Source organism: Dasypus novemcinctus, chromosome 3 (assembly GCF_030445035.2).
Source record: "Dasypus novemcinctus isolate mDasNov1 chromosome 3, mDasNov1.1.hap2, whole genome shotgun sequence".
NCBI classification, from domain to species: Eukaryota; Metazoa; Chordata; class Mammalia; order Cingulata; family Dasypodidae; genus Dasypus; species Dasypus novemcinctus.
Window position 1 is genome coordinate 26,995,285 of NC_080675.1, and position 15,084 is coordinate 27,010,368.

General features: G+C 35.9%; 1 protein-coding gene across 1 annotated transcript in view; it reads left to right on the top strand.

Moving 5' to 3' along the window:
* The window catches only part of SEL1L (SEL1L adaptor subunit of SYVN1 ubiquitin ligase), an 82,855-nt gene that overhangs the window by 34,662 nt on the left and 33,109 nt on the right, over window positions 1-15,084 (top strand). The window contains exons 7-10 of the mRNA XM_058292790.2: window positions 6,784-6,837; window positions 6,928-6,987; window positions 12,466-12,547; window positions 12,916-13,070. Coding sequence (XP_058148773.1) covers window positions 6,784-6,837; window positions 6,928-6,987; window positions 12,466-12,547; window positions 12,916-13,070 — 351 coding nt within the window. The remainder of the gene's footprint in view (window positions 1-6,783; window positions 6,838-6,927; window positions 6,988-12,465; window positions 12,548-12,915; window positions 13,071-15,084) is intronic.

The window sequence follows — 15,084 nt, forward strand, 5'->3', positions numbered from 1 at the left end:
TAATAACTTGCATTGTTTTTAAACCTTTTTAACTAATGATTAAAGAGCCTTGTCAAAATATTACTACTAAACAAAGTATTTTCCCCTAATCAATCCAATTATTATCTTTATATCATTTATATATGAATATATATAAACAATTATATAGTAAAAGTTGTGAACTTACAAAGCAAACATGCATAACATCATACAGAGGTCTCATACATCCACCCTCTACCAACGCCTTGCATTGTCATGAGACGTTTGTTACAAACTATGTAAGAACACTGTCAAAATCTTACTACTAATCATAGTCCTTATCTTACCTTTGGTGTGTTTTTCCCGCAACCCACCCTATTATTATTTTTTAAATATATTTTTTTATAACAGAAGTTGTAAACTTATAAAAAAAAATCATGCACATGTGCAGAATTCCCAAACAACACCCCTCCATCAAAACACCACAATGTGGTGTGTCATTTGCTACAGATAAAACAATATCATCTGATTATTACCACGTCCATAGTATACATTTGGCTCACTTTTTCCATACTGCCTCAGTATTAGTACAGTACCTCTTTTGCATAGGTATAAGAATATTATATCATTACTACTAACCTCAGTCCATAGGTCACTCCAGCTGTATTTTTCCCATGCTTTTCCACATTCCCATCACCCTGCAGTAGTGATATACATTTGTTCTAGCTAACAAAGGACACTCTTGCATCCATACCATTAACCACAATTCTCACCCACCTCTTGGCTCACCATGCCATCCAGTTCCTAGATTATTCTCAAGCATTCTGCCAATTGGCATTCACATAACTAGACTACCATTTTCAGTCACATCCCCATTTATAAACTAGCTGTTACTCACTGTGTGTTACCATCCACTCTATACATTTCCACAATTTTACAGTAAAGCTAATTAAAACGTCTACATACATTAAACATCAGTAGTCCACTCAGTCCTTCTCTTATCTCCTTTAAGAATCCACCACCTACCATCAGGTCTTGAAGATATTTTCCAATAATTTCTTCTAGCAGTTTTATTGTTCTTGCTTTTATTTTTAGTTTCTTGATCCATTTTGAGTTAATTTTTGGATAAGGTGTGAGATAGGGGTCCTCTTTCCTTCTTTCAGCACCTTTTGTTGAATGGATTATTCTGTCCGAACTGTGTGAGTTTGACAGGTTAGTTAAAAATCACTTGACCATACCTGTGAGGGTCTGTTTCTGAACCATAGATTTGGCTCCATTGGTCTGTTGTGTCTGTCGTTAGGCCAGTACCATGCTATTTTTACCACTATAGGTAGGTATTATGATTTAAAGTCTGGAGATGAGGATTCACTTTTCCTTTTTATGATGTTTCTGGCTATTCAGAACTCCTTACCCTTCCAGATAAATTTAATGATCACGTGTTCATTTTTTTCTGTAATGCTGGTGGAATTTTTATCGGGATTGCATTAAATCTGTTTATCAATTTGAGTAGAATTGATATATTGATGATATTTAGTCTTCTAATCCATGAGCATGGAATGTTCTTCCAGATATTTAGGACTTTTTTGATTTGTTTTAACATTAAATTGCTGTTTTCTGAATACAAGTGCTTTACATCGTTGGTTAAGTTTATTCCTAACTATTTGAGTTTTATCTGTCATATTTTATTTCCACCACTTTTGACACTTTCAGTTACTTTTATTGATATAATCTTCATTTCTACACTCTCTTCCAGGCCCCTCTTTCCTATCTTTTCTTTTCAGGCTCTAGCACACCCTTTAGTATTTCCTGAAATTCTGGTCTCTTGGTTAGAAATTCTCTCAGTTTCTGTTTATTTGTGAATATTCTAATTTTGCCCTCATTTTTGAAAGACAGTCTTGCTGGATATAAGTTTTTCTTGCTGGAATTTTTTCTCTTTTAGTATCTTAATTATATCAGACCACTGTCTTCTTGCCTCCATGGTTTCTGGTGAGAAATCCGCACTTAATCTTATTGGATATCCCTTATATGTATATGTTATGCATTGCTTTACTCTTGCTGCACTCAGAATTCTCTCTTTGTCTTTGGTCTTTGACATTCTGATTAGTATGTGTCTTGGAGTTGGTCTGTTTGGATTTTTTTGTATGGGAGTACATTGTGCTTCTTGGATAGGGATATATATGTCCTTCAATAGGGTTGGGAAATTTTCTACCATTATTCCTTCAAATATTCCTTCTGCCCCTTTTCCCTTCTCTTCTCCTTCTGGGACACCCAGGACATGTATGTGTGCATGTATTTTGCTGCCATTTAGTTCCCTTAGACTTTGTTCAATTTTTTCCATTCTTTTCTTTATCTCTTCTTTTGTATGTTCACTTTCAGAGGCCATTTCTTCAAGCTCACCAATCCTTTCTTCTGCCTCCTCAGATCTGCTATTATATGATTCCAATGTTTTTTTAATTTCATTTATCGCACCTTTCATTCCCATAAGATCTGTTAGTTTTCTATGTATGCTTTCAAATTCTTCTTTGTGCTCATCCAATGTCTTCTTAATATCCTTAATCTCTCTAGCCATCTCATGGAATTTATTAAGGAGATTTGTTTGAACATCTGTAATTAGGTGTCTCAACTCTTGATGTCATCTGGAGGCTTATCTTGTTCCTTTAACTAGGCCATAGCTTCCTGTTTCTTGGTGTGGGTTGTAATTTTTTGTTGCTGTCTTTGCATCTGGCTTACTAGAGTATTTTTTCTGGGTGCAGTTTTTCTCTTTAGTTTAGGGCTTCCTATCATTTCTCCCTTGATGGTTATGCAGTAGGAGCCAAGCATGTAGTTGGTGCTGTAAGCTGTGGAGGCTTAAGCTGCCCTCATTGCACCAGGGACCAATGAAGCTTCTTCCAATTTTCTCCATTGCCAGGGCAGGGACAGAGTCACAGCTATGTGGAATAATCCAAATTGTGCAGGCCTAGGCTGCAGTTGCCCAGAGAGACTGATGAAGCTTCACATCCCTTTCTCCCCTGGCTGTCTGGGGCAGGGATGGAGCTGCAGGTGTGGGCAGCAGTCTATGCAGTACGTGTCCAGGATGACCGCAGTTGCCCTGGTAGACTTCTGATTTTCAGTCTATGCCAGCCAAAGTTACCGGCAATTACCTATATAGGCTGGTGCAGGGCTCCTCAGCCTCCTCCCTGCCAGAGGCAGGGCTGAAGCCTAGGCTAGGGCTGCAGGCCGATCTGGGTGAAAGAAACTGGTTCCTGCTGACACTGAGAGTTTCAGTCAGTCCGGCTTCCCCTCAGACTGGTGGTGGGGTCAGAGTGGTAGCTATTGGCCTCTTTCTGACTTGGGCTGGTTCTCACCCCAGACATTCCCACGGTTATCTCTTAGCCAGTCAAGTCTCCTATTAAGTAGCTGAAATCAGCAGCCAACAGTCTCCTCCTCCCGTGTTTCTGGGAAATGGAGCTTCCAATTCCCATCACAGAAGAGCTCCTGGGGCAGCTCGTACCGCCAGAGTAGGATGATCACCGGCCTCCACAGCTTGGCCAGTCATTTCCCAGAGAGCCTCACACAGGTCCCTGCAGCTTCCTTCCTGCTGGAGGTGGCACTGGGACCTAGGCTAGACCTGCAGTATAATCTGGATGGGAAGAAGCCGGTCCCCACCAGCACTGGGATTTTCACTCCGCCCCGCTTCCTCTTGTGCCGGGTGCAGAGTAAAGATGGCAGCTCCCAGCTTCTTTCTGACTCAGACAGTCTCAAACTTTAGCTGTTCTCAGGATTATACTGTAGCCCACTGAATTTCCTCATCATAGCTGAAATTGGTGCCTAACTGTCTCTTCCTGCCCTGTTTTGGGGAAGTGGAGCTTTCAATTCCAGCCACGGAATAGCTCCTGAGGCGGCTTGTACCTACAATGGAGGATGGGCACCGGCCTCCGGGGCGTGGAGCGGTCTACTTCTGAGTCTTCTCTGCAGATGAGCAACCTCCTCCTTCCATTCCTTCAAGGACATTGCAGGATGCTCTTCTGGTCTCCTGGAGCCCCTGAACAGGTGCTTCAGCTAACTCCAGAGAGCTCTGGGTGTTTGCTAACTGCCCTGTAGCAGGAGCTGACTGTAGGAGCTCCTTACTCCGTCGTCATCTTGCTGGTTCTCCTCAGTCAATGCACTTTTGATGGAGAATCTCCCTGCACAAAGCCCTGTTTATTTTAACAACAATTCACTCTCTATTCCCTGACTTTTTTTTTTTTAACAAGTAAGACTTTAAGGTAAAATACCTTTAAATATTAATTTTGTGGCAGACCATTTTACCAGTCTTCTTAGACAGTCGTTCCGCTTGGTCTAAGAACATTAACAGTCAACTGAAGCACTTTTGCAATTGCATCCTGCCACAATTAGATTAATAGTTTTACAAATTTGATTTGCAGAGAATGAAATGAAGGTAATTATTTTTTATCTAATCACTATTTCATTTTTTCCAAAAGTTTAAATGTTCCAGCTCTTATTAATCTTTTTGTCTTTTTTTAGAAATAGTCTTTTCTTACAGATGAGGTACATGTGTATTAAAGAGAACTGGAAATGCAAACTAACAAAAATAAGAAATTAAACTTCACACATGTACTACCCCAGACATTACTGTTGTTACTATATTAGTGCATGCGTACCCTTCTAGACCTTCTCTATGTGTATATGCATGTGAATTTTTTATTAAAATGAGATTATACTATATGTTTTCCCACAACTTCCTCTTTTCAATCAACAGACTTCATCTTTTCATTCCAGTAAATATTTGTCTTGTAATACCCACACCATATTCATACGGTGTTGAATCAAATTTTTTTCTTTAAATCTGTTTTAATTTGCTAAAAGCTGCCAAAAGAAATATACCAGATATAGGTTGGCTTTTACAATGGGGTTTATTGACTTGTAAGTTTACATTTCCAAGGCTGAGAAGTGTCCAAATCAAGGCATCATCAGGTGCTGCTTTCATTCTGTTTCTTTGTTCTGTTGATTTCAGGTTCTGGCTTCCATGGCTTTCTCTGTCAGCTTCTGGGGGTTTTTCTCTATGCTTCTGTGCTTTCTCTCTCTGTAGTCATCATGTTTATAAAGGACTCCAGGAAGAGAATTAGGGCATACCCCAGGCCTCACCTTACTGAAGTGATCTAACCAAAAGGTCCCAAACCCACAGGAATAGATTAGCTCTAAGGATATGATTTTCTAGAGTCAGTCCTGCATCAAACCATCACAGTATCAAACCTTGTATCTAGTTGTTCTTTCTAGAGTAACTTCCCTAAATACACACTTTTTTTTTCTGTGACACTTAACTTGATAGTGCTAGGAATTGTTTTTATGCAGAATGCCCTACTCTAGTTGTCTGTTTGCTTCTCCATGATGTCATTTAGTTTGTTTCTCCATGACCTATATTTCCTGTAAACTGGACATCACAGCCAAACACTAATGAATTCAAGTAAAATATTTTTGGCTACATTGCATTTTAGGAGACTTTCTGTATTCCACATTGCATCAGATCATTTGCTTAATATTTGCTTGATAGCTGCTTGATATTGAATCAACCATAATATCTGCTTGATTCACCATTAGCAGAGCTAAGATTGTCCTAGATTTAGGAGGTCACCACATTTATTTAATATGCCTTCAATAATTAAGATTTATTCAAGTTATGTGATTTGCTTAAAGAAATAACAAAATTTCTAACCAGGGTTAGAGGAATTCTCTTTTCAGACTATTAAAGTAACAGGAATCTTGACCATTGTTCTCAGCAGGATTGAATATTCAACTATGTTTAGGACCTTTCTGTGCTGAAGAATGTTTTTACTTTATATAACATCTTTTCCCCTTACTAATAAGGCCTTATAATGCTCCAGTGCTTTATACACTGTATAGCACTCTCTCCATCATAATTAATTTTAGCTGGCACAACAGATAAAGCGCTAGCATCACAGTGGTTAACAATTCAGACTGTTGTTAATTGTCATGCCAGGTTTGATGCAGTTCTCCTACCTGCATCATTCTTTTCCAAGTGATAACTGAAGATTGTGGGCTGCTTCTGTCATGTAACTATACCATCTGGAACATGGTGCTTCCAAGCCATTATGAAAGGAGAAGAGAGGGCCAGTGGATTCTCCAGGGTGTTTTTAAAGGCCAGACATAAAAAATGGCTTATACTTCCAACTACATCCCAGAGACATGGCCCTACCTACCTACAAAGAAGCTGGAAAATATAGAGGTGCTCATGGATATTTGATAAGCATTAGCAGTCCCTGCCTCATTTGCCTTTATATTACTAGCTTTAGCTTACACTTTCATGTCATGAAGGTTGATCCAACAGAAAGCAAAGGGTAGAACCTTACCAATGCATTTTGTGTGTGTGTGTGTTTTCAGAAAACCTTCAGACTTTTCTCTGATTCCTTCAACTAGACTCCTGACTGCCTCTTTTTATTCCTAGGACACTTTATCATGAAAGTCTCTTGTCTTTTTTCATAATGTATCCCACTCTTCATAATAGATAATATGTGTATATAATGCTATAGGAATTATTTTGTCTTAAAGATGAAGTCAGATTGATGTTTAAATGTGTTCACCTTTAGTTAATATTTTATTAAATCTTCAAGCTAAATTTTTAGACTTGTTTAAAGTTGTATTTCATTATGTAATTTGCAAAACACTGAAAGCATTTCTGAGGCTCTTTAATTCCACAGTTGTATATACTTACACAGTTCAGATCTTTTAGCAATTAACGACTCTTCTTTCTTTTCATAGTGCATAAAACTGTGTCTGTCTTGGATAAACTTTGAAAAACTAAAGAATTCTTTTATCATTTTACTTCAGGCTCTTGGCTTTCTCTATGCCTCTGGACTTGGTGTTAATTCAAGTCAGGCAAAGGTAATACTATTAAAATTTCATTGTATATTCCAATTTGAATTGGATAGTGATGTGCCTGTATTCAGTCAGACATCTCTTTTTCTTTCACAGGCTCTTGTATACTATACTTTTGGAGCTCTTGGGGGCAATCTAATAGCCCACATGGTTTTGGTAAGTAAGACAAGTAAAGTGAAGGCTGGTAACATTGAGTAGTAGAAGAATTTATTGTTTACAGTGGTCACAACTGATTTTTTAGATTGGCTTGTTAGAGAGTATGCATTTAAGCTGATAAAGAACTTACTATACAAAAAAGTGTGTCCTATAAAGGACACTAAAGCGTATCTCTGTGTGTTACCTGGTAGCATTAATTAATGGAAAATATATAATCTTTCCACCAGATTCTTTACCTTTTTTTTTTTTCTAATTATAAACTGACTTTGGATAAGTTACATGATTTCTGACCCATGTTACCACGTTCCAAATGAATGTTAGTTCTTTCTTGAAAAAGAGAGCCACTGCCATCTTTACGTTGCCATGCGTGAGAGAGGACTAGAACTAGAGGACTGCTAGCAGCCAAAGCTGAAGCATGAAGCCCCCAAGAGGCTGCGCCCAAGGAGCAGTTCAAGGGGGAAGAGACCACCATATGCCTGATCACCCACAGCTAGGCTCCAGGAGACAGTGAGCCCAGAGGGGAAGGCAGGGACCTCAGCAGAGATTGACCACCATCTTGTTTCACCATATGGGAATGCCAAGATCACTAGCAGCTAACTTTGGTGAGAAAGGATCTCTGCTGATGCCTTGATTTGGAAATTTCCTGACCTTGGAACTACTTGAAAAGGGAATAGTAGATTGAAAAATCAACTAGATACTTTGTACAACATAGACCTCTTCTTGATCCAATGATGAAAGAAGTAATTTCTGACAAAACAGGAAGCTTCAGAATCTCACGACAGCATTGTGACTGTAGGTCCTTAGGAATGTTTCAGGAGTTGCATTCAGTAATGTATAGTCCTCCAAAAGTGGCCATCATTTCTGTCTCATTTATTGAATTGGACTGTTCTGAGGTCCCATCCTATCACCAGGAAGGATGCTGAGTATGAAGTGGAGACAGTAAGGTCAAAAGGCAGGAAACCAAAAACATAATAGGGATGGCATAAAGGAAATCTTACCAATCTCAATAAATACCCAACTGCAGGGCTACATTTTATGACATCCTGGCATCAGTATATTGGATACCCTGGTAATGCTCCAGTTTCCTCTCTTTGAACCAAATGTATACACCACCCTTTGTTTCCATACAGTCATTCCACTCTTTGGAACTTCTGATAATGCTAAAGTTCATTACCTTGTGGTAATTAATACATCAGTCATGCAAGCCTTTTTCTGCTTCAGGTATCACTGTTGATCAAAAATTATAACTAAAAGGATAAAAGTGATTGATGTTTGGAAATGTAAAATTTACACTTTCCAATTTCTTCTCAAGGCAGACTTTGGAGGGACATTTTGAGAAGACTTTTTGCTTTTTTTATTCCTCAAAGAAGAACTCGTTTTCCCTTTTGAAAGGAAAGAGTCGATTTTGCAGATTTTTCTCATAGGGAAATAAAATATAAAATAGAATAGAAAAAGTATTTCTCCAGCAAAAAAAAAAAAAAGAGAGAAAGGAAAAAAATTGTTGAAAAGAGGCTCTTTAGCAATACCTAACTCCCCAAAGAAACATTAATAAGAAATTATTTATTGTGGAATAGGAAGACCTGTAACCATAAAAGTATTTTCATGCACTATACTCTTAACCATATACTAAATAGCCCTGGGGTTCCACATCTGGCTCTTTCCCTGGCTAGCTGTGAACCATCCTGACCAGGGAAAACAGCTTCCCAATAAAATGCAAATAATTACAGTTGCTCTTCTTGCAGTTCAGGTATGCTTTTAGAACCTTAATTTGTTATTTAAATATGTACTGTTCTTCATGTTGTTGTTGGTTCTCTTAATCTTGCCACCTTAATTAGATATTTTAATGTAACATTCATTCATAAGTTACTCAGTGAACATTTATTGACTACCTTAAGTGAAGAGTTCAAATGAATGTTTCCACTGATACAATATTCTACATATACAGATAAAAGTACATTCTGAACCATTATTTTCTGTTCTCGTTTCTAATGTTCTGTGAGATGGAAGAGGGAGAGGAGGAGACAGATGCACAATAATTGATAAGATGGTTTAAAAGGGAAATTAAAGCACACATAACTTTTAATAATTTCATTTTGAAAAAGGAATAAAATGAAAACAAATAGGGAAAGGACAAATGATAATACAGAAGGGGAAATCCTGTGTGGCAGTGGAATACATGAAAGTATTTAAAGGATCTGGTACTACTGGTGGAATTTGCCTGATACTGACTTATTACCTCTTTTGCTCTTAGCTGATATTTACTAATCCCCTAGAATGTGCAGTGGTTAAGAGCAAAAGCCACAATGCAAGGTTACTTGTGTTTATAACTATATCTTGGCTCCATTGCTTATAGCTGTATGACCTTAAAAAATTAGTTAAAATCTCTATGCTTCCATTTTCCCATCTATAAAATAAGGATGATAATGGTACTTACCTTATAGGCTTGTTGTGAAGAGTAAATAGGTTCTTATGTGGGAAATGCTCAGAACAGTGTCTGGTACATCTTAAGCACCATATTAGCTGCTAAATATTATTACTATTTCTACATTTTGTCATTATAGTTTCTAAATGAAAATCACAGCATGATAATTGATGTTAAGGTCGATTATTTGAAATGAGAACCATCCCAGAAAATTTAGGACACAAATCATAATAAAAATAACTACTTTATATAAAGAAAGAGATTAGTTTTGCCTGGTACTGTCCTAAATTTGTTACATCACACACACACATGCATGCATGCATGCACAGAATTTAGTCAAACTCTTCAGGTTTTTTCACTGTAATTTCTGTGGTTGTCTTAAAAGCTGCATGTCATATCACTGTACACAAATGCTTTGTTGTTCATGCACCATTGATAGTGATCTGTATAATTTTCCTCTTTAATTGTACAGTAATATGGAAGGCAGACTATCCTCAGGCTAGAAGAAAAGTATATCGTATATTTTTGTGTGTGCAGCATACATTTTTAATTATTTTAGAGTAAGCACATGAGATTTTTCACTGAATTCTGTTACTTATTTTATTATTCAAGGTACATGTACTTTTAATATGCAGAATTTGTATTTTTATGTTTAATCATTTTATTCCTGAATAACAGCTGATTATATAGTATATAGTTGGAATTTAGAGAAAAGTGGAAAATGTAACAAAATGCCCTCTTCAAAACCTTGAATAAGTACGGTAATTACTTCATTTTACATGTAACAAATTGAGGCATCCAAAGATACTTCCTCAAGGTCTAACAGCTAAATATTGGTGGAGCTGTGGTTTGAATCCAGACACTCATATCTTGCACTAACTTGTATTTTCTCTGAAAATGCCATATTGATATAAATATTTATATCTGCAGTATTTCAAAGCTTCTTAAACTAATAGCAAAAATATCTAATTTCTCAAATATTCTAGAAAAATAGAATTTTATGATACATGCTTTTGGTGCATCATTAAACTTTCTAATAAATTCTAAATCCTGAACTTTAATAGTAATCCTACATAGTAAATTGTATTAATAGATTTGCCATAAGATGGCAAACTTCACTAAGAATTTCTCATGCTTGTCAGGTGCAAAAACCTCTAATTAGTTATTTTATAACAGCCATGGAAGGAAGAAAAAAAAAAATGAGTAGCCTTCTCTGAGTGTTCTACATAAGCAATGATATTTAATAATATTTTAGCCATATTCACATGTGCAGGCAACATGCAACAGTTCTTTTCAGCTCATGCATTCAAAGCTATGTTTTTCGTTTCTCTATTAAAATCTTGTATTCTGTTTTATATATTCATTTTTCTGGTTTCAAGATTAAAGCTGTTGGTCTGGCTTTGCAATGCTTTCACATGAAATATTTTGATTATGCAGAGATTATGTATCCCCTGGGAAAAGCACTCTTTCAACATACCTGTCCATATGGGTGCTTTGGATGGAAATAAGCATTTGCATTTGGGAAAAAAAAAAAGAATTCATTCTTGCAGGAGTGTAAAGAGTAGATTGAACAGAAATGAGACTAAAAGCAGAGAAACCAGTCAAAAAGCTAGAAAGGAGGGACAGGGATAGGTGTTCAGTTTACAAGCTTGGTCACTGATGGGATATAAGACTTAACCAAAAAGAAAAAATCTAGTTCTTTGGCCAACTGAATGAATCCTAGATCATTTTCCCCACATGTATTCAATAAATAGTTATCGAATACCTATTTGCTAGTTGTTGGGATTTCAATATGATATTATCACTGCCCTCAATAAGCTTATAATCCAGAGAGACAGAAGGAGACCATTACAGTACAGTGTGAAAATGTTTGGGACTCACCTAGAAAGATACCTAACCTACCTGGGGTTGGAAAGGAGGGGGATTTAAGGAGCTACTAAAGTGTTCCAGAAAGACAAATAGGAGTGAGTTAGTGGAAGAAGTAGAACCAGGGGTACACAGACAGCAGAAGCAACATGGGAAAGGGGGCAGAGTAAAGGGAATGTTGTGTTTGCAAGAAACTACAAGCACTTTTAGTATGGCCAGAGAATAAAATGCCAGGTAGTTCATAAGTAGGACAGGTAGGGAATCATTTAAATGGGCTACAAATCATGGTTAGGAGCTTGGACTTTATCCTGTTACAGTGATAAACCACTAAAGGAGTTTAAACAGGTGAAAAGCAAGGGTGTTGCTTTAACTTTCTGAAACATTCCTCACTGATTTTGAAGTTGTATTTTTTTCCCATTTGTTTAATATACAGTAAAATTTATTCCTCGAACAGTAATTTAAAAGTTGCTTTTTAGGTGAATTTTCAAGAAAATACAAGTTTTCAAGAAACATGAAATTATTTAACATGTTTTGTATGGCAAAAATATTTTAAATATTTTTATCAGAATCTTTTAAAATCATATTTATCAATCTTAAGCAGTGGCTACTTACGAATATTACATTACCTGTTGTTATTCAGTAATACTGTAAAAATTATTAAGTTTGGAAAGTTATTTGGGTCTGTGCCAAATGACTTCAGCAAACTCTCCTTTGTGTTTTCGGCTTTTTATAATTAGCTATCTTCCCACTTACTCTAAAGTCACTTATTCCTGGTATTACCGTGTCTGCTTTTAGTAGTTTCTTATCTTCCTTATTTTTCTAATTTTTTGCTTCTTTGCTAGCTTGGATGGCTAACCCATTTTTGTTAAAAAAAAAAAAAAGAAAAGCATCTAAAATAAGATTAAAATCAGTTTAAGTAATTTTTCATGGGTAAAATGTACACACTTCTTACATAAAGTTCATGGCATCTGTTTTGATTGCTCTAGGGACTATTATTTGTTTTCTAGTTCTTAGCTATTATGTAGTTCAAGTTGCTGAATAAATTAAAACTCAAGATAAATGGCATGTTAGTATACTAACATCAAGAACAGCAAAATTACATTCTGATTATGGTTAGCCTTCTTTGTTCCAACAAGAATTCCAATAAAGCACATGAAACTGCTGTTATCTCACTTTTTTGTTTTATATAGGGTTACCGATACTGGGCTGGAATCGGAGTCCTCCAGAGTTGTGAATCTGCATTGACTCATTATCGCCTTGTTGCTAATCACGGTATTTATTTTTATCCCTTTCACCTTTCAGCGAAAAAAAACATATACAGAATTAATTTTAATCACAACTATTCTTGAACAATTTGAAATATCTTGAATGGCTGTTTTAAGTGAAATCATCCTTATGCTAGTTGATTAAGGGAAAATTTTTAACATTAATTTTACTTTGGGTTCCACTTCTAAAATATTTGTTGGAGAAAGTGTGATTTATTAGTAGATTGCTATTTTCTAATCCATAGACTATTATAGAAACTGTTTTCTTTAACATGTAGTCTCTGACAAGATTTGGCAGCTAGAATTGTACGTACTTGTCTCTCCAGTACAATCTTTCTGACTTTCCTCCATGCTATTTCTCTTGCTCTATTTCAGTTGCTAGTGATATCTCACTAACAGGAGGCTCAGTAGTACAGAGAATACGGTTGCCCGATGAGGTGGAAAATCCGGGAATGAACAGTGGAATGCTAGAAGAAGATTTAATTCAGTATTACCAGTTCCTAGCCGAAAAAGGTGATGTACAAGCACAGGTATGTTTAAACAAGCATTCATATCCATAAGTGCACATGTTCATTGCACTAAGCAATTATTAGCTCCATATTAGAATCACCTGAGGAACATAAAAAATTATCACGGATCCCATATTCTCAAGAGATTCCATTTGGATTTGGTGCAGGGTTGGGCCTAGGCATGAATAGGTCTTAAAAACTTACCAGGTGAATCTAAAGAACCCACAGTTGAAAACCTCTGCTTGAAAGGAGTAATATTAGCATTGATGATGATGGCTCTTACTGGATTCACCAGGAACAGAAGCTGTCACTTTATAAGATCACTGGAATATTTGGAGTTCAGATGCTTTTCAGAGCTGATTACTGTTAGTGTTTCATTTGCTTACCTTAGACCATGGTTTCCTCAGGGTCAAGGACAGAAGGAGGCTTATTTAATGTAAATTATATTATGTCTATCAAAATATCATGTATAATTTGCTGCTTCTGGGGTTATTTTGATGATATTACAATAGAAAGGAGAACGTCCACATCAATTTTTTCTATTAAATTTACAGTTCTTTCTGATTTAGAAATATAGAGAGATGAGCAATAGATACTTATAAGAACAATAATTTTAAGACTAACAGAAGGGAATCTTAAGTTAAAAAAAAACTACAGTCAAAGATGCAAATCTTAGCTCTGGAAAAAAGTGATCATATCCTTTAACATCTTCCTTTACATTAGAGATCAATTAAAATTCAAAATAATGTAAATGTACAATAACAGGGAATTATCCATCTTTAATATGATGCTCTTATACAATGGAATACTATACAGCTATTAAAAATCAATAGAATGCTACTTAATATTGCGGAAAACTAATTTCACTGTATTAATTGGAAAGCCCCAGTTAAAAAGCAGTGTAATACAGTGTATGTCATTTTCTTTTCCTTTTTTTTTTTTTTACTTTACTGAATTATGACACAGAAATAGGCATACATCTGAAGTGTACAGCTTAATGAATTATCATAAAATGAGCCTCTTGTATAGCATAACAGGCTTCCCAGAAGCCCCTTCATCATGAACCCTTCTTCCTTCCCAAATATTACCCACTCAACTGACTTCTAACATTGGTTTGGCCTGTTTTTGAACCTTACATAAATGGAATCATACAGCAATCTTTTGTAAACCTGACTTGTTTTGCTCAACCTTACGTTTTTTAGTTCAATTTGTGTTTTTTCATGTAGGTGTAATTCATTCTTTTACATTGTTATTTATCATGAAATGAGCGTTATCTATGGAAATGTTTTTCACTTCCAGTTGTATTTTCTTATCTTAGTATAGCTATACCACTTTCTTTCAGTTAGTATTTACATAGAATAGCTTTTCTTTTACTTTCAACCTTCTTATGTTTAAGGTATGTCTCTTGTTTTATTTTTGTCCATTCTGACAATCTTTTATTTGGAGTAATTAATAATATATTTGGGTTAAATCTTCTACCTTACTTGCTTTCTCTTTCTCCTGCTTTTCCATGTTCCTTTTCTCTTTTGCCCTCTTTGAGTTTGAGTGCTTTTTGTTATTTATTGTACCTCTTCCTCTCTACTAACTTGGTGGTTGGACCTTCTTTTACTACCCTTTTAGTAGTTATCCTAGAGATCACACACATATCCCTGACTAATAAAAATAAAATAAGAATGAGTACCTTCACCATTTCCTGGATGATGCAGAGACCTTAGAGTACTCTGGGTATGTTTTAATTCTGTAAAATTTTGAGCCCCGTAAGATATCATTATTTTGTACAGTCCATATTAATTTAGGTTTACTCACGAATTTGCTTTCAGTTGCTCTTTATTTCTTACCACATTCAAGCTTCTCAGGATGTTTTCATTCTGCCTGAAGAAGAACACTCTTTAGTATTTCCTTTACAGCAGGTCCTGTGGTGACAAATTTGATTTTTGGTTTTCTGAACATGCTTTTATTTTACCTCCATTTCTGAAAGATAATTTATATTTAAAAGTAGACATTTTTAGTTTTTGACATTTTTAGTTTTAAAATA